The sequence below is a fragment of the Teleopsis dalmanni genome, chromosome 2, assembly GCF_002237135.1.
Source record: "Teleopsis dalmanni isolate 2A chromosome 2, ASM223713v2, whole genome shotgun sequence".
NCBI classification, from domain to species: domain Eukaryota; kingdom Metazoa; phylum Arthropoda; class Insecta; order Diptera; family Diopsidae; genus Teleopsis; species Teleopsis dalmanni.
In genome coordinates, this window is record NC_051847.1 from 223,647,101 (window position 1) to 223,667,894 (window position 20,794).

The window sequence follows — 20,794 nt, forward strand, 5'->3', positions numbered from 1 at the left end:
AAATTGTAGTTCTTCTATATCGACTTCACCCAAATTTTTTAAAAAAGTTAAGGTTGTTCTGTGTATAGAACTTCCATAAGTCTGGAACGGAAATAAATTATGTAGTTGCACCTGAAAGAAAAATTGTTTTTAATAAATGAAAAATATCGTAACATATATAACATTATCATCTCATTATCTCACTGAACAAATTTTTATTCATTTACAAAACTCACCGATTTGTTCAGATTTCCAGTGTGAGCAGAACATTCCAACACTTTGGTGCGATGTATAATAACTCCTGTGTTTACTTCAGTTGAGTTTCTCTCCAGATTAATTATATTTCGTAATGTAATTATTTCCATATCATCACTAATTGGTGAATATTTGGTACCGAAGTCTTTTCGTAACGCTGTTTCCAATGATACATAAACAAATTTACTTATAGGATTTAGAAGCTCTTTAGTAGCACGGTATGCAGCCAAAGTCAATGCACCGGCAGGATGATTTTCTACACGTTTTTCACAACCTTCTAAGTTTTCAAACAACAAATGAAATATTTGTTCTGTTGGTTGATTGTCGAGTACACCCTCGCCTAAGCCACGGCCGTCGCTTTGACTTAAACGCCGATCCAACATTATTTCTAATACTCCTGATGACAGAGAAGTTCCACCCAAAGGCTGAGCAGTGATTATTGTAAATCGCGTATTTTCATCTTCAATATAAGCTGCAGTGGGTACCGGGTAAAAATTCGCTTGCAAAGGAAGCTTATGAAAATAGTTTCGCTTGATCATCTGTCGATTAAATATTAGCGATAAATATTCCAAATAATAATAACGAAACAATTTATTTAACTTAAAGCAGATACTATAATAAATGCAATATTACGTTTAAACTGTGACATACATACTTGCAAACCATTGAGGTCAGTATAGAAAACATCTTTATTTTTAATTGTTGTTGCAATTCTCATAGATATTTCAAAATTGTTCAATGGGCTTATGTTGACAATATTACGTATTTCAATTTTATTATCATATATCCTTGTGCAATGTACAACAAGAGGTAGACCGACGCAAACAGAACTCTCAATTGGTCCTTCAGTATATACAATATAAGGTACAAATTTGCCTACTAAGGGTTTTCCTGGACCATTAGGCAAGAAGAGATAAGCCCCAGATTGTTTGCTCCACCAGTTAGTACCATATTCATAAAATTGCACTGAAACCGGCCAGGGTTCTCTAATCCTATCGGTTTTTATAGACTTTAGAGTTCCATTATTATTAAAATGTATGGTGCCACCATTGGTTAGAGTTATAATATATTCACGTTGGGCAGTAAATTTTATTAGTTCCTTTGGATAGTTTTCAATGTTTACAGCAATAAATGATGTATTCGATATGATGTTTGAAGCGAAGTATGTATGTCTATTAATAAATCAGATAATTTAAATGTGTTATTTAAGATGTTATAAGAAGTTCTTACTTTGGTTTCGTTTTCTCCGATTTCAGATTTAATATATATGTTTTCATGCCCAGAGGAGGTATTTTAACTACAAAAAGTAAATTATAAAGTTTAGTTAAAAAAGTCGGAGTTATTTTATCCCAAATTACTACTGGAGTTATTTGTGCTTGTATTGGAAGGCCATCTAGATCTGAGACAAGAATAAATGGGGCAGTAACTAAAAACTGTACTGTTTCCTCTCGCCATTGTGCTAATGAATTGTGAAACACTAGAAATTTACTGTTTCCATCTTCTTCGCTAAAAATAATTGGACTACGAATTGAGCCGTTACACGGCCAGTTAGAATCATCTATGTCGAAATATTTCTTATTATAATCCATTTTTTCATACTAAAAAAAAAAACTTAAAGTTAGAGTTTACATATATTTCCGACACTAAATTACTTACAGAATTTCTAGTCATTAAACGGAAAATATTCATTTCCATAACATACTGACAATCCTTAATGGCATTTTTCAGACGGATTGAATAATCTTCTACCACATGTGCTCTTGCGGTGCCCGTTATGCCATCGTGATGCTGAAATAGGGATAACTGCCGACGCACATTTCTTAGAATTTTCTCAAAACGGTCATTTTTATATTTTACATTCCATGCATTTAGCTGTTCCGCCGCTCGCAAGTAGTACAACAGAACACGTTCCATGCGCTTGTAAAATGGACGTGTTGTATAGTAACCACTCCAGTAATCATCTTCGCGATCAGCATAAGTGAAAAAGTCTCCACTCAATGTTGGAAACTTATAATTTGTGTGTTTATGTACTGCCTCAAAATATTCCTGTAACGTTGCAAACCGCACGTTGACGTTGAATTTGGTTTGACGATTAATGTAGTAGAAAAGCCGTTCATAATTATTGCGCTGGTTAAGTAACTCATTCTTTTCATGATACCGAAAGTCATCGCCAAGTGGCACTAATAAAGCATTTGTGCGATAGAGTTCAGCTTTTTTTTTCCATTGATCCACAAGTAAGTTAGACCTAGACAAAAACGTAGATTTATTACATACTTGTATGCATATAAACTTATAATAATTTTAAAACATTTACTTTTTAACTATATTTTTTGTAGTTATTTCATCCTGACCTCGTCTAAATAATCGGTCTATCGTGTTTTTATTAATATACCTAAAATCAAATTGTTCACAAATAGTACGATCTGGACCGCAGGTATGTTTCATTCCATAAGACAGAAATGGCATCATATGCGTAAACAACTCGGTATCACCTTTAGTGTCTTATATAAAGAGAAAAAGAAAGAAATGGCATCATATATGCGTAAACAACTCGGTATCACATTTAGTGAAGTCATTTAAAAAAGACTTCATTCTTTAAAGTCTTACTATAAATAATAATAATATGGACAAAAACGGAAACAGAAACTACTGTAAGTACCCCAAAGTTGTCGCCAAAGAAACTCCAACAAACGTTTGTTGCCCAAATTGTACTTGACTGAGTAGTGAGTACGTTGTATTAACAAATTTTGGAATCCAGACTGCTTGAGTATGTAAGGCAATGTAGGACTGTGACCGAATGGATCAATAGACCAGGAATTAATAGGTGTAATATTAAAGTTTTGCTTTAACCAACTTTGTCCTTCAGTAAGTTGTATTAATAAACTTATCCAATGTGTATTAGCTTCATCTGGCATTACCCAACCGCCAGTGACAAATTCCAACTGCCCATTATGTACGAGTCTGTAATATAAATTCCCATTATAGAACACAACATGTAAAAAAGTTTTTTATTAATTACTTTTTAATTCTCTCTTTTGTGATAAGGTCTTGAGTATCATAAAATCTGGAAAAATAACAAATTTCAGCCCAAATAAATTTCAAATCCGGAAAGGTGAACAAATTTTGAATAATGTTTTCCAAAAGTGGTTTCGTCTTGTGGTGGTAATAGTCATTAAAAGTTCTCAGCCATCCTATGAATTGTTAAATCATTGTTAAAAATTTTCTAGGAATTCATTCTTATTTATAATAATTAATAATTACTCTAAACAAAAAAATTAATTAACTACCGAACACGTCCTTTGTTAATTAGATGGAATCATATCCTTTTAAAATTTTCGTAGACACGTGATTCTAAACACACTTTTAAATCATAAATATGAGAAATGAGATAAATAAAAAATGATGATAAACTGACCATGTATAATTAGCGGATCATTAGAAACCATTATTAGTAGAAACTTGTGACTAAGTCCACAAAATGAGAACTATGATCATACATGCTTTATAGGGAAGATTGACAAATATACCTAACCTATGGCAATGTATAAAATTATATACAATTGTCATATGGAACAACTGCAAACACATATATAGCTCCATATATAGATACCAGCATATGACATGCTTCACTACGACATAAGCAGGCCTGTGAACTGTTTCAGAAACCGACAGGTTTAGAAATCTAGTAGAGCTCTAGTATGAAATCTGGGTTGAAATCAAACCCATGATTCGAGGTACAAATTCAACTAGTTCAAATTCAGTAATGTATGCGATTCACAGTTGTCAATACATGTACTTCTATTTATATAATTATATTCTGAATATGCAATTATGTAAAAAATACCCGGATCATTATGAGAATGTGGAACCACAAAAACTTCAAGTTTATTTTTTTCATTAAATCGTTGTGGATCATATTGTATATTCCAGCCTTTGTCCCAGAGAAAGCGTTCGTCTTTCGGAAATGATAGATTTTTATAGAAATCCAGTAACTGTAAAGAAAAATAAAAATACGTTTTTATTCAAACTTCTAAATACGTATCAGTAACCCACTTGTATATATGTCTTTGGTGGCTTTTCAAAATTAAAACAACAGTTTTCAGTATAATTTTCATTATCTATAAGTACATTATGTAGGTCACGTCCGCGACTTTTAGAAAACAGTCCCTCAAAATCGTCTTCGTATCTGTCTTCATTTTGTTGCAGTTTATGGGAACAAGCTTTCAACAATAAAACCTTTTATTGACGAAACATATTACGATATATTTTATATTATATTATATAAATGGCATTGTGTATATAAATGGTTCACCTGATCTTCATCCGTATTGTAGAAGAGTTCATTATACATAACAAAATATAAACAAAAAAATATCAGAACGCTAATACAGCTGTAATACCACATGGTTCAGAGAGCTAATATACTGGAAACGGATTAGTTGACATAAATTTATTTTTTCACAAATATAACAATTTATTTAGATTTCAATTAATTTTGATTGTTAACTCTTTATACATGATTAAAAGTAGCTTGCTTTGCTGGTGATTAAATATTTGAACTGAAGTAGTCAATTATGCAGAATATCACTAAATTGCATATATTTAATGTTAAATATGATAACTTAAGCCTTTAAACTTCCAAATATTATTAATATTTGTACAAAAAATTGGTTTGTATAACATAATTCGATACCCTATCTTATCTACCCTATACTTTGGATTATCAAAAAGTATTCAACGATTTGTGTTAATAGATAACTTAATAGATAACTAAAAATGCACAAAAGTAATAATAACATAACAACATGAATTTACCTTATTTACCTCAATCAAATTCATGTAAAAATTGACACTCCCAGTGAGGGTTCCAAGAACGACCGGATCTACGTACCGAACCACTCGTCGATTCAGACGACTAAGTGCCGTTGGTTTCAAAAACAGCCGGATCTACGTCATAGAGTGCCGTAGTGATATTCTTATTGTTGTAGCCAGGACTTGTGACCTTTCTATCTGAGAAATTTCTAATCCGATTACTCTCTCACTCTTGTAGTGAGAAAGTGTCTTTTTTTTATTTATACAATTAGTCTTTAATCAATATAAGACATTAAAGAAAAACTTTATGATCAATGTTACGATAAAATGTGAATATGACTGATTTCAAACCGGAATATCTGACTATTCAGTGTGGGTTCCAAGAACGGCCGGGTCTACGTACCAAACCACTCGTCGATTCAGACGACTAAGTGCCGTTGGTTTCAAGAACGGCCGAGTGTACGTCTCGGAACCACTCGTCGAATGCAGTTCAACACTTGCCAAAGAAACTGCATAAGCAGGTCCCAGCGGGTTACTACAACAACAAGTGCCGTTCAACAACCCCCAAAGGGATCACACAAGCAGATCCAAACCACAATCAGAATTTACAAATTCTTTCTGAAACCACAGATGCAAAAGCTAGTTCAACTGGCGTTTGTATTTAATCAGTAATTCAGAGTTTCAAATCATTGTACTGAACCACTTCAAAAATATATGCGATTATACTTCTAAATAATGAAATTGGAAATTTATATTTTATTTTATTTTTATTATTTTATTTTATTATTTATATAATATATTATTTTTTATAGGAATCATATAATTAAATAATGAATAATATTGAAATGTAAACAAAACTAGAAAATTTGTCACATAATGTTTGTTCCCATATTTACTCTTTGTGCATTAGGTGCAGAATACTTGAATTAACAACTGTTTATAAATTATAAGTGGTTATAACACATAGTGGTTATAACTCACTTCCAACACATATTCGCTAGTATAAAGATTAATAATTCTTTGCAAAGGAAAATATTTTTTCGTTTCAGCTTGAAGGGAAAGATTTCTATATTCATACTCGTGATTTTAATTATTTATTTAATTTTAAATATTTTTGATATATTAAATCTCAACAGATAATAAAAGACAAACAGCATTTTGGAATATAAAAGCTGAAATTTTATTGCTTATGTTACATTAAAATATTTTTAGTCTAGTTTATTAACCAAAAACAATTTATCATATATGTATATATATATATATATTTATATATCATATTAAGTAAACAAATTTATTTCATATATATTTAAAATAATAATTTTAAAGAATATCTGTTACATTATCACAAAAATAAAAAGATCATTCAAACAAATCACACAAAAAATGTATGCAATTGTAGTTACAAGTACGAAGGAACGGCATAAAGTGCTTTTAAAACAAAACAATTCGAAAAGTAACTTAAAATTAATAAATTCTAAATATCAATTCGGGAGATTACTGTAACAATTATTATTATTTTACTCAGTCAAGTCAACTGCGATGGTGTACAATAAAAGCTTTTGCGTCCATTGGACACAAAGGCAACTCATTTGCTTCTAGATTTTGCAGATGATGTAGGAATGTTAGTGTTGTGATATCGATTGATGTTATATTCTGACCAAATTGTAAGAGATTCCGCAGATTCAGCTGAAATAAATATAAAAAAATGTGTTAAATATATTTATAAAACAATAGAAATTTTCTTATACTTTTAATTAATCAACGAGGTATAAAACTGTCTTTATCTTTTTTCTAGAGCAAGAGTCATAAACTTTCGGATTTTGCTTGTCTACATTACATTAAAAATGGTATTAAGCTCTACTAATAATAACTCTACTCATAGCAAAGACTCTTCTTTATATAAGCTGATTAATCCTTTTCTACATATAATCCTATTCTTATAATTTAATGCCCACGCACAGTCAATCTCAATAATATGTGTGGAAATACACACGAACAAAGGTTTTAAGCAAACGTTGAAAAAATACATTAAATATTTTTTTGTACAAATCTTACCACTCCCGATCGATGTCCATCTCCTGGGCATGCTAAGAGATTAGTACGATGAACTACAATTCCTGTATGAAGCAATACTTTTCCCTTTCTATCTCTCGGTATGGGTACACTAGTATTTGCTGATAAAGTACGCATGGTCACCACCTCAACATCATCTTCAGCAGCTATATGATCGGCTCCAAAATCTCTCTGTACACCTAACCAATCGTTTTCAGTATATATAAATTTGTTAATGGGATTTAAAATTATTTTTGAAGCATAGTATGCAGCTGTAGTTAAAGCACCGGAGGGATGTGTTTCTACTAATCTTTTACAACCTTTAATTTGTTCTAAAATTATACGGAAAATATGTAGTACAGGCTGATTATCTAAAACTCCTTGACCAAGACCACGTTCATCGTCACGTGCTAAACGACGATCTTGCATTATTTCTAATTCTCCTTCTGCTAAGGAAGTTCCGCCTAAAGGTTGTGCGCTAACTACAGTTAAACGTGTTTCATCATCCTCAATGTACATGGCAGTCGGCATTGGGTAGTAATTTGCTTGTAGTGGTAATTTAGAGAATCGTTTACGTTTAATCATCTTAAAACAAAAATTTTAAATAAATATATTTATAATACTGACTCTCAACTCTCAACTCGCAACTTACTTGCAAACCATTTAAATCGGTGTAGAAAACATCCGCATTTTTGATGCGTGTGGAAAACCGCATAGCAATTTCAATATCATCCATATCACCAATATCCACGAGATTACGTATTTCTGGTGCTTCACCTCGTAACACAGTCTGGTGAATCACAAATGGAAGGCCTGTAGTAACACTGGCTTCTAGTGGACCTTCCGTAATTAATACAACTGGTGGCTGTACATTAAGAAAAGGTGTAGCTGGACCATTTGGTATAAAGAGATAAGCACCAGAGCGATCACCATTAATTCGAGTGCCATATTTGTAGAATTTTAAGTGTATTGGAGTATTCGATACGAGTTCATCAATTTGTATAGATTTCATTAGACCATCAGCACTAAAAGTAACTTTAGGTCCATCACCTACTCGCAGTGAGATTTCGCGATGTTCACCAAATTTGACTTCATGCTGATAGTCTCCGAGATTCACAGATATTGGATTAGTATTCAATATGAGATTCGTAGCTAAGGTAGTATAACTAATATAAAAACAAAATAAAAACAAAAATATATCCACTATACTTCGAATAGCTGAATTAATGGCTCAAAGTGAGCCACAATTCATATTTTCAGTATACTTACGTTAATTTTGCGTCTGGAGACTTAATATTTATTATATACGTTGCCAGACCAAGAGGTGGTACTTTCACTTTAAAAATTAAACGGTATTTTGTGGTTGATGCCTGAGGAGTTATTATGTTTGTTTGTATATGTCGGTGCCAAGTCCATACGGGGCTAACTTGAGCATGCACAGGGTTATTGTCAAAATCCATAACAGTCATAAATGGGCTAGAAACGTAAAAATCAACAAGTTCCTCCTTCCATTGCGGAAGAGAATTATGAAACACAACATGTTTACTAGGCAATTCGTCACCAAGTATAATTGTTGTTCGACTGTCATCTGGGCCGGGCCAGCGGGAATCGTCCATGTGAAAGTAAGTGAATTTGTAATCAACATTATAAATCTAAATAGATTTTTAATATATTACTATGACAATATAGAATATTTATATAGAAGTTACTTACAGCTGGTTTAGTCAATAACTTATAAACGGCTTGCTGCATTACAAATCGGCATGCTTTTATGCCATTCATTAATCGTAGCGCATAATCGGCTACTACGTGATTTTTTGCGGTTCCAGTTATTCCATCATGATGCTGAAACAAAGATAATTCTCTTCGCGCATCAAGCAACTTTTCTTTAAAATTACTTTCATCATCCCATGCACTCCATGCAGTTAACATTTCTGCTGATCGAACATAGTGCAATAATACACGATCCATGCGTTTATGATATGGTCTAGAGGTATAATACCCACTCCAGTAGTTATCAGCTCTGTCAGCATATGTAAAGAAATCACCACTTAATGTAGGAAAATCACGTTTTTCCTGCTGCACCATATCAAAATATTCTTGCAACGTGCCAAATTTTGCTTCCACAAAAAGATTTCGCTCAGCGTTTATATACTCAAAAAGTGATTCATAATTAATACGTTGCACTTCCCATTCTGTACTCTGACTATAACGAAAATCATCACCCAGTGGAATTAGTACAACATTTGTGCGATATAGTTCGGCTTTCTTTTTCCATTGATCAACGATCATTTCAGCTCTACATACGATAGATATTCATTAGAAAAATAAATCTGAATAAAAAACAGTTTCCACAATATATACCTTTGTGCTACATTTTGTTCAGAAATCGGCTGAGGTGGTACACGCCAAGGACATGAAAGACCGAATCCCTGGATGCGCTTAAAATCAAATTGGCAACAAATTTTAGGATCAGGTCCGCAAGTATGTGGTATATCATAAGAATAAAATGGCATCATATGAGTGAACAATTCCGTATCACCTGTGTCATCTGTAAGTTATATATTACGAGTATGTTACAAGTCAGCAACACTGTTATGTTTAATTATTACCCCATAGCTGTCTCCAGTTAAATTCAAGATTTTTATTTGAAGCTAATTCTTTTTTTACTGAGTAATGAGTACGTTGTATTAATAAATTTTTGAAACCAGATTTTTTTAATACATAAGGCAAAGTGGGACTATGGCCAAATGGATCAATGGACCAAGAAGATGAAGGAGTTATATTGAATGTATTTTTTAACCAAGTTTGTCCTTCTGTTAACTGCAACAAAATACTAATCCAATGGGAATTGGCTTCATCTGGCATAACCCAACCACCAGTAACAAATTCAAACTGTGCACCTTGTACCAATCTAGTAAATGAATACATAAAATTTTAAAGCAAAATTTTTTATTAAGAGTATTATATACTTTTTAAATTCTTCTCGATTTTTGTGTCCCAAATCCTCAAAAAAACGTGAAAAATATGAAATTTCCGCCCAAATAAATTTCATATCCGGATTTTGGCGTAAATGGCGTAGTGCGTTGGAGAGAATATGCTTGGTATCGTGTTCATAATAATCTTCAAATGTTTTTATCCAGCCTAAAAGCAGATAAATATTAAATCATTTTTTAAGTGCTAGTTGGAAAATAATACCAGGATCGTTATGAGAATGTGGCACTACAAAAACTTTTAACTTATGATGTTCATTAAATTGTAATGGATCATATTTAATATTCCAGCCCTGCTTCCAAACACCTCCATCAATATCGGTAAACGTCATCTTTTCGTAAAGATCTAACATCTAAAGCAAAAAAAAATATATAATAGATTTTATATTATAATATGTAAAGATTAAATTTTAATATTACCTGCACATCTGGCTGCGGCGCTAATTGTGTATCAAACGCGCATTCTGGAGGTGAAGTTCTCCCTGTTTTTGCAGCCACATCAATATATTTCTGGAAGTTTTCGTCTTTTACAATCATGTTGTCTTGGAGATTACGTTCAATCTTGTTTTTAAGATGACGCATTTCTTGTCCATGACGCTTTAGACCCGTTTCCAATTCCTGCAATTTTAATTCAATTGCGCCAAAATTCGACTAAATGTAATATTATTTTTGGAATCAATTTTAGCATTTGAATTGAACATAAAACATTATGTAAAAATTTAATTTAGATATTATTAATATTTTAAGACTCTATTCCAAAGCACACGTTTGGTAAAAAGGTAAATATTAGATCACTTATTCGCAAACATTAAATTAGTTTATTGTAGGATACAAATGATCTTACTAAGCAAGCCACGTTTCACAGTTGGTGGTCAATCAATATGGAAAGCAGAAGAACTATTCTTTTAGGCCGAAGCCAAATTTACCTGTTTTTCTTCCGTCGGCGCTGCATAATTAATAAAAAAGTAAAAACTTAAAAATAATAAGATACAAGTAGCACAAACTATTATCGCGATACGTCTTCGAATCCTAAACATTTCATCAAATTCTTTTAACAAAATTTTGTGTTGTTTACTAATTATGCATCCTCTAAGCAAGCCGATTTTGGTAAGAACAAATCGACAAAGTGAAATAGATAAAAATCAGCTGTAAACATTTTGCGAGGGTTACCATATATATATATCATCTATACCAATGACATTTCATATATATTAGGTGTATTTTTTGCTCCAATGCCCCAATGATGATCAAGAATAACTTGGCATCACTGCATAAACCAGTAAACATATAACAAATAAAAAACATTCAAACAAATTTGCGTTTGAATTTTATATAAAAGTTTTTTGTATAAGTATATATATAGCCAATACGAAGTCGTGAATAAATTCGTTAATATACATTTCAACCTTCTAACATCACTAGTTAATGCTAAATTAGCGTTATTTAAAACTGTTTTTTCTTAAAATTGTCTTATAACTTTATATTTTTATTTTAAAGATTTCATTTTATATTTATTCATGCACTTTTTAATGAACACAGAAATGAAAAATTCCTTAATAAATAATTAACTTCTTCACAATTACTAACCTGTCAATAATTTTCACAAATTTTATTAAAAAATTACTGTTGTAAACAATAAACAGCTAACTGTTTATTTTCATTTTCTTCCAAAAATCATTCAAAATAGATCAATTTTAAATTTGGCACCATTGTAGTGGGAGAGGCTTATTTGTTAAGCACTTTTAGCAAAGAAGGCGAATTTAGTTTTTGCTTTGCATGTTAATTTTTAAGCAACACATGTAATAGTGAAGTATTCATGCCTAAAGAATACACCTATTACAACGTTACAACCTATTATAAAGTGCTTTCGGTAGCTTTTAAGTGTGGCAAAAAATAGCAAGTTACTATAAGCGTTAAGCGAATGTTGTGTTTACGCAAAAAGCAAATCTTATATATGCGCACATAATGCAAGCAAACTACATTTTGTATGATAATAAATAATAAAGCTAAAATTAAAAATTAAAATGAATAATGAATTAAAAGCAATGTTCAGAACGCAGGAAATTTTGAAATTTCCTTTTATAACAAAATTAAAAATAGTTTAGAATATTTATTCATTAATAAGAGTAAACTTGTTAGCAACTATTGAGTTAAAAATTTTAAACCGCGTTTTAATTATACGTTCTTTAAGTACTCGTAAAAAATTTGATATATATATATATTTAAAATATTTATTTTCTAATTTTGCATATTTTAGATGTTCTTTTCTTTATAAACGATGAAATGGTTTACAAATATTGTGAACACCTATTTTAGTATTGTCATTGAATATACACATATTTTTATGAGTGGTCTTATACTACAATATATAATGTATATTAAAACGACGCTTTTAATTAAGAATTATAATCGATAAATAAAAGAAAATTAAACAGTACTGATTTTTCTTTAATTACCAACACATAACATATTTGACGCCAAATATAACATGTTAAAATTTCAATTTTTATATTTAAAACTTATTTAAGCTGTTAGTATTTATTATTTAGTAGCAGCTATAGATTTTGAAAATTATTTTCATCATCATTCATTCTTAAAAATTAGTAACGAATTGTTAAACTTTGTTGTATTGAATACGTGTATAAGAGACGATGCAAAACACACACGATGTGAGTGATGATACAGACTAACCATGTACGGGAGGTTTAACAAATGTTATGTGTTGGGTAGCACTGGTACGTATTTGACAATTAAGTGTATGGCACCACTATTCCAATAAAAGTTTTTCCATAATGGCCGACCAAAAACTGTAAACAATTTATTGGAGTAAAAATTGTGTTTTTAAATATTAAAATAAATATTGCAACGATAAATGTGTTAAAAAATATAGAAGACGTATTTGTTTGGTGACTTAAAAAAAACATTTCTTGTGTAGAGTACGTTAATATATGTTTACTATCAAATGGTGATAATACTGTAGGTGTATAGAAAAAAATTTCATGGAATATGAAAAAAAAGTTCAGCCATAATTCAAAGTCAATTAAGTGCAGTTATAATTTGTAAATTAATATGATACAATATAAAACGAATGCTTTAGGAGTTAATAGCTCAGCGAATAATGGAAACCATACTACTCAAGCGACTCCGACGACGGCCACGCCTACTGCACAAGTTAAGGCCACCTTTGTAAATGCGGGTGGTGTGCCTACTACTGGAGTCAGTTCAGGCGGAGCACCATTACAACAAATAATTAACTTACAACAGTTACCACAGAATTTTGTTCAAGCGACTGCACCACAAGCAGCACAAACCACACAAGGTATGCCACAAAATATGTTTCAAATTGTTCAGCCTATGCAAACAGTAACGATTGATGGTCAAGAAGCAATATTTATACCAAATTTAAATGCGCAAGCAGTTAATTTTAATGGGCAACAAGCTTTTATTACTCCAACGGGACAAATAGTACGTGCTCCAACTGCGACACCTGCTCCTACTGCCGTTCAATTACAGCCTGCACCACAGTTCATACAAGGCATAGGGCAAGCAGTTCAACTGCCAGTTGGTCTTGGTGGTGCTGAGCAAACGCTCCTTACAATCCCAGGCACAAATATTCAAATACCTGTAGCAAATGTTGCAAATGCGCACCAACAACAGTTACAACAAGTTTTGCAACAGCAACAACAACAACAGCACGCTCATCAACAACAAAACCAAGTATAACATTTATACATTAAAATTTTATTAAGCTAAGCTACATTTATCAATATTAATATTATTTTAGGCATCTAATACTAATTCAAATCAGTCCTCAAATACCGGAACAACAACATCTCAGCAACAGCAGCAGCAAACAGCTTCACAAGCTACAAACACCTCGACTACATTACCGAGCACAATAACGATTCCTGGTACAAATCTCCAAATACCAACAACTGTTGCAGCTGCGAATGGGTTATTGGGCAACTTAAATAACATTTTAAGTGGAGGAAACACTATTAAACTGGAAAATGGTCAAACATTACAAAATATTCAAATACGCCCTGCAAACGCTGGTAGTTCAGTACCACAGCTTATTCAATTTCCTCCAACACTACAACAACAAGCGCCAGCTTTACAGCAAACAGTTGCGGTTCAAATACCAATACAAACAGGTGGTGGCCAAACAATATATCAAACTGTCCACGTACCTATTCAATCTTTAGGGTCTGGTGCCTTACCGAATATACTACCCCCACAAGCACTGCCTATGCCTGCTACACTTCCAGCATCAACGCAAATGCAAATAATTCCGCAATTTACACAAATAGCACAAATTGTAACACCCAACGGACAAATACAGCAAGTTCAGTTAGCGCCACTTAATACTTTATCATATCCGCAACTGCCACCGAATGCTAATATAATACACATACAGAATCCTAATCAAAACAGTAATAATCAGCAACAGCAGCAACAACAAGCTGCCGTTGTGGCAGCCGCGCAGCAACAACATCAACAACAACAGGCTGCTCAACAACAAGCGCAGCAACAACAGCAAATGCAAATACAACAACAGCAGATCATAAATGCCATTAATTCGGCAAATGAGTCGGGAGCACAAATACCAACAAATCAGCCAATAACAATTACCAACGCTCAAGGACAGCAGTTAACAGTAATTCCTGCTCAGCAATTACAACAACTACGAACACAACCGACCACATCAGTTCAAACTGCTGCTACTCCTACTGCAGTTAGTCAGGTAGCACCTAACTTAATACAATTGCAACAGTTACCAGGTTTGCAGGCGTTACCAATACAAAATATACCCGGAATAGGACAGGTTCAAATAATACAAGCACAGCAATTGCCTCAGAATATGCAAAATAATCTTCAGCAAGTAATTACTGCCACACCAATAACACAAACACAACATCAGGCACAGAATTCTATACAAATGCAAGGAACAGCACCTACAAATCCACAAGTTCCACAACCAGCAAACGTTGGACAGATCAGCGCTACTGTACAACCGAAACAGGAGCCAACAAGTCCATCACAAATTACTCAAAATTTAATTACTAACATTAAACAAGAACCGGTTGAAGCTGTAAGTAATGGATCTAATCAAACTACACAAAATATTAAATGGGTAGTTCCACAAAGTATTGCAGGAAACCTAAATCAACAACAAATTCAACAATTACAGCAAATTTCACAGCAAACACAGCAACATCAACACCAACACCAACAATCTAATGATGCAGTGTCCATACCAGTTTCTATTCCACCGTCAATACAAATAACTGCCGTCTCCCAACCACATAGTTTTACAATAACTCCAACCAGCACCAGTATAGCAAACACACCACGTAGTTTACTCAAATCCGAATTCGCTAACAGTGCAAATTTAACTACTCCCAATACAACAGCCCAAATCACTATAGCAACAACTCCCAATACAAATATCTCACAATCGACTACACAGCAAACGCAGCAACCAACCTCAGCCACATCTACAACTGGTCCACAGACTTCGGTAAATGTCAATATAAACGTGAATGATACGGGTGGTTTAGATATAAAACCTCGAGTTAAGCGTGTGGCATGCACCTGCCCAAACTGTACGGAGGGTGAGAAGCATGCCGATCGTAAACGACAACATAGCTGCCATATACCAGGTTGCAACAAAGTATATGGTAAAACATCTCATCTTCGAGCCCATCTACGTTGGCATACTGGCGAACGTCCATTTGTTTGCTCATGGATGTTTTGCGGAAAACGCTTTACTCGATCTGATGAACTGCAAAGGCATCGTAGAACACATACTGGAGAAAAACGTTTCCAGTGCCGTGAATGTAATAAAAAATTCATGCGAAGCGATCATCTTTCGAAACACATTAAAACTCATTACAAAGTCCGTTCATCAATTGATGGCTTTGAAGTACGTTCTCCAATCGAAGTGATGGATATGCTTAAGCAGGAAAAATTAGAACACGAATCTGGTGCAGAAAGTGATAGTAAAGGGACTGAAAACACCAGCACACCAAAAAGTATTACAACAGCAAATGGCATTGTCACTATTGAAATACCAAGCGGCGTAACAACCGGTACAGCGGCAACGGTTGCAGGTTCAACTGCTATTACGGGTGCTTCTGCGCAAATGTCTAGTGCTAATAGCATGACAGATGTAGGTGATGAAGGCTCTTCAGATAGTTTCATTGATGATGATGAGGATGACGTTGATGATGACAGTGCTGACGATGAAAAAATGACTATCAATGTCAGTGAGTTCTTGGAAAATTCTAACTAACATTCGGAGACCCTGTTCATGGAACAGTTATTATTTAATCAGTTTTAAAGCCTGGTGTGTACATAATTTTAAAAGTCAAAATAAACAATTTTAAATTTAAGAATATTATTTTTAATTAAACTACTTTAATATTTAGTCTATTCAAACTACATTTTGTCTGTATATATTTATTTGTTGTATGTAATTTATTGTAGCCTGTTTTGCATATATATATAATTGGAATGTATTTGCAGAATAATAATTTTAAAAATATGATTGTATTTAGGCATTTTACGTATTCGTTATTTTTTAATTGTACATACATTTTAAATAAATTTTAAATGTTTACAATTCTTTTATATATTAATTTGATAAACATATTTGTAACAGAAATAAATTTTTTTATAAAATATAAAAATTGTCTGTATTAAACCATATCAGTCCAGCGCTTCAAGCGTGCTTTAAATAAAACACAAGTTCTTTTATTTTTAGAGACAAAAATTATTTGAAATATTATTTCTTATTTGTTTCGGAGACCCCATGCCCTTTAATTTTATAATATCTTAATATCTATAGAAAAAAGTACTTTCTTTCAGGGAAAGTGTATATATTTTTATGTTAATTTGTGTATTGTTATTAATTTAATGTTAATGTACGTATGTAAATAAAAAAGTAGGTTTCTTCAATTTCAGGCTTTAATAAAATGCTTGAATTACAAACGTTATTTGTTGCAAATTTATTTATGTATTTATTTTTTTTCTACACGTGGTCGAACATAAATTGGCATATCTTATAAACCCATTATTTTCTTACATCTCTCACTTTAGCCCTTCAGGTCGAATTTGCATAGTTTTTTTTTTTAAACATAAATATTTTGGATTTGTATATTAATTCTCTAGACTAATAAAGCTTCGAACCTTGTGCCATTTCCGCATTCAGCTCAATATTTTTTCAAGCAGATCCACAGCTGTTAATTTTGATAAATTATAATAACCGTATTGTTTAATTTATTTTAAGTTCTTGTTAGCTTCATTCTTTATACCAGGGCTGTCCAGAGTAGATGCGATCGCGGGCCAATACAAATTACTGTGCAGCTTGGAGGGCAGCAGAAACAAATACATCCGTTCATAGTTGTTATTATACATACATTATAACATTATAAATACGGTTATAAATTCAATTTAAAAATAATGTAGTAATATAATGTAATAATAATAATGCGAAATTATAATAGATTAAAAACATGTTGCGGGCCGCACAAACATAAGCCGCGGGCCGTACTTTGGATAGCCCTAATTATACGATCCAATATTATACAAAATTATTAAATCCGGTACAAACCAATTAAATCCAACACAAAGAAATTAGTTCCGATATATACTAATTGGATCCAACAAAATCAGGTTCGCTTTATTATGTTATGGAATACGTTAAGTACAAAATTCAAATACAACTCGATGTTTCCAGTGTAATAAATCTATCATTATTATTCGAATGCAATAACAATAGCACTACGTTTATTATATATTATAATTCAAATTGTAATAAAGATAAAATACTTGCGGCTCCTAAATGGAAGATTGTTACTTGTAGTTTTCGGAGCCATTCAGCACAAGTTTTGTTCATGATTTATTTAATGTGGACAAATTAAATATGTAATATTATATCAATATCTTGAAGCTGCCCAGATAACTCATATTACCTATAATTAAAATTAGAACCAAAGTAGTTAATAATCTAAAAGTTAATTTTGATTCCGTTAAATATAGAATACCTCGCAAACTAGATCATAAAACTTTTGACTACTTATTCTATATTGAAAATTTAATCAATTGGGACAAGTTATCAATGTAAAGAGGGAAAGTGAGAAAGAGCCAACATGAACCGGGTAGACTAGGTACATAGAAGCGTTACTTCTGAAAAATTTAAAACTGATTGAAAAACATTAAATGTGGCAAAATGTAATTGAAGTATTGTTTAATGTACAGGGCAATTCTGGCGAAGATCAGTCAAATACTCTAGAATGCTACATTATCTAAAATCACATCAAATAACTTAAGGTAGTATTGCTAGAAGTGCTCTGGTAAGTGATTAATTTTATTGTCAATCAATTACTCTAGAGTGAAACATCTAAAATCACCTCAAATAACTTAAGGTAGTATTACATATTATTTATATATTAAGTTTACATTAGATTCGTTCCTTAACATATTTGTATCTTTATCTGAATTTCAATAACTTACGTTTTCTTACTTAATAATGAAACACAGTTGTAAGTTCATAGCTATAATTAAAGCTAAAACTAAAAATATATATATACATATATTAGTTTTATTAAACATTGTTTCTACATTCAAACAAAGTAGTCATTAAAAACGAAAACATTTGATTAATTAGATTTATACTTGAAGAGATTTTTATACTCTGTGCTTAAAGTCCTTCCTCAGAATGGAGGTATAATTCTATTCCATATAATGGCTGTTAAGCCACACACTGAATATTTTACTTCTTTTGCTACTAGCTTTAATAATATTCAAAGACAATATTCAAAAATTGTTTTTAAAAAAACCAAAAATATAGAAATCCGACCATCATCAACCGTCAATATCAATGATGTAGTTTTAAAATTTTGAATTATATAATATAAATGGAAATTCTTGTAAATAAATAACCATTTATCTGTATATTTATATATATTATAATATATGTTATTTTTTTTAATAATAGTTTGTTCTGCTATAGAGAATTTGAACTAAATCCGTTTGATTAAGAAAAGATTAGCTAATTGGTCGATTAATATCAATATGGACAAAAATTTTGATGATTATAAATTTACAAACTTTCAAATAACATATGAGAAACTTACAATTTTGTCTTACTTGTTTCTATATATATTTAGGCTGTGTGCGAGGTCGAGGAAATTGATGGTAAAATGAGGGAAATAGTAAATTTTGTCGGTATGGCAACGAATGTTGGTATTTACGAAGTAAATTAGGTATTACCATTGTAAAAATTTTAAAAGATGTTTATTAAGGTCGTATGCGAGTTAGGCTAAGTTGCGTTCTAAATAAGGGAAATTCTAAGTTGTGTCGATAATGTATTGATGTGTCGATACGTGTTGATAAATGGCAAAATGTGTGCAGTACAAAAAATCCCAAAAAATCTCCCATTTGGTTTAGCATCAACTTAGCCTAACTCGCACACAACCTAAATAAATAAATAAATTTAAAAACTTTTAACCAAAAATAATAAATAAGTGCATTAAATCAATAAATAAATATTTACATAAGTGCAGTGCAAAAAGTTCTTAGGAAATTTCAATTTAAACTTAAAATATGATAGTATTCGGCTAACTATATTATGAAGTTAATGAAGGACTTAATGTTTATTTATATTAGATTCACACGAGAGCTTTGTTTGTAATTTTCGCTGTAATAAGTTTTCATTTTGCATGGAAAGCAACCACAATTGACAGCTAAAAATGTAAACATGACAGCTTAAATCACAATCAAAACTCTGGTGTGAATCCAGTATAGTACATTCACACTGTCTCATTTAGGTACTTTCTCATTTATATTAATGATTGAATGTTCACATTATACTGAGCTCATTTATGCAATTGAGAACTTTTGTAAACTTAATAATATATCACGCAAAACAATTAAGGTCGTGTTCCAGTTCTAGTAAATTGAGGTAAAGTTAATTAAAGTTTCCTAGGGATTTTTTGCACTGCACTTATTTACACTTATTTATTAAAGTTTTCAAATTTATTTATTTATTTATTAAACATCTTATAAAATTTTTATAAGGGTAATACCTAATTTATATAATTTTTATCTAATTTACCCTACTCAAAATTATTGTAAATACCAACATTCGCTGCCATATCGACATAATTTACAATTTTCCTTAATTTACTATAAATTTACTCGAACTCGCACACGGCCTAAATACACTATTGATATATTAAGTCATTTACATACATTTTATATATCATTTAATAATAACAAAGATGTTATTAAATTCTTACTTCCTTAGTGCCTTGTTTACATCTCAGCTGCTGTTTGTTCACATTTTACATATAAAACAAATGACACACTTCAAATTTTAATAATTTTATTTTTAAGAATCGCATTCGAAATTTTTCGCCTTAAATTTATATTTAAATAAATTTTTCGCTGATTTATTAATAACGAGCTCATTTATGTGAAAATTTTCATAGTAAATCATTCTTGTTAGTGGCTATAATGAGCAAAACCGCCTAAATGAGACAGTAGGATTGTGCTATAAAGCTGTGTGCTGCATAATTAACGTTTGCTTAATAATTTGAACTGTCATTTCGCTACTGAATTTTACCAATAACAATATATTAATTTTAACGTTGTACAACACTATTATATTGAAGTGAAAATTTTAAGAAACAGAGGAG

At 31.6% G+C, this 20,794-nt stretch overlaps 2 protein-coding genes across 4 annotated transcripts; one reads left to right on the plus strand and one right to left on the minus strand.

Annotated features, from left to right (window-relative positions):
• Positions 1 to 6,398: 6,398 nt before the first annotated feature.
• LOC119679563 (alpha-mannosidase 2-like) lies at positions 6,399 to 11,251 on the minus strand. 2 transcript variants are annotated; one of them, XM_038091990.1, is made up of 11 exons: positions 11,018 to 11,251; positions 10,512 to 10,742; positions 10,297 to 10,444; positions 10,071 to 10,242; positions 9,711 to 10,012; positions 9,463 to 9,649; positions 8,812 to 9,397; positions 8,368 to 8,750; positions 7,751 to 8,264; positions 7,102 to 7,683; positions 6,399 to 6,732 (listed from the first exon to the last, which is right to left on the minus strand). In XM_038091990.1, the coding sequence occupies exons 1-11, from the start codon at positions 11,126 to 11,128 to the stop codon at positions 6,577 to 6,579; spliced, it is 3,372 nt and encodes a 1,123-aa protein (XP_037947918.1). In that variant the 5' UTR covers positions 11,129 to 11,251; the 3' UTR covers positions 6,399 to 6,576. The 2 variants fall into 2 exon arrangements, with proteins under 2 accessions (XP_037947918.1, XP_037947919.1); XM_038091991.1 differs by having other exon boundaries at positions 10,512 to 10,709; positions 11,018 to 11,250.
• Positions 11,252 to 12,967: 1,716 nt separating this feature from the next.
• On the plus strand, positions 12,968 to 16,574 carry LOC119678963 (transcription factor Sp4). Of its 2 annotated transcripts, XM_038091096.1 has the most exons (3): positions 12,968 to 13,808; positions 13,876 to 15,994; positions 16,085 to 16,574. In XM_038091096.1, exons 1-3 carry the CDS (start codon positions 13,161 to 13,163, stop codon positions 16,384 to 16,386), a joined length of 3,069 nt encoding a protein of 1,022 aa, XP_037947024.1. In that variant the 5' UTR covers positions 12,968 to 13,160; the 3' UTR covers positions 16,387 to 16,574. The 2 variants fall into 2 exon arrangements, with proteins under 2 accessions (XP_037947024.1, XP_037947023.1); XM_038091095.1 differs by having other exon boundaries at positions 13,876 to 16,574.
• Positions 16,575 to 20,794: the final 4,220 nt, after the last annotated feature.

Bases quoted from the DNA above. Each gene is read 5' to 3' on its own strand.
- LOC119679563 (XM_038091990.1), bottom strand. From the start codon at position 11,128: ATGTTTAGGATTCGAAGACGTATCGCGATAATAGTTTGTGCTACTTGT. The intron at 10,243-10,296 runs GTATTATTTTCC...ATCTGCTTTTAG, and splicing joins ACATTCTCATAACGATCCTG to GCTGGATAAAAACATTTGAA. The intron at 9,650-9,710 runs GTAATAATTAAA...TATAACTTACAG, and splicing joins TAACTGGAGACAGCTATGGG to ATGACACAGGTGATACGGAA.
- LOC119678963 (XM_038091095.1), top strand. From the start codon at position 13,161: ATGATACAATATAAAACGAATGCTTTAGGAGTTAATAGCTCAGCGAAT. The intron at 13,809-13,875 runs GTATAACATTTA...ATATTATTTTAG, and splicing joins CTCATCAACAACAAAACCAA to GCATCTAATACTAATTCAAA.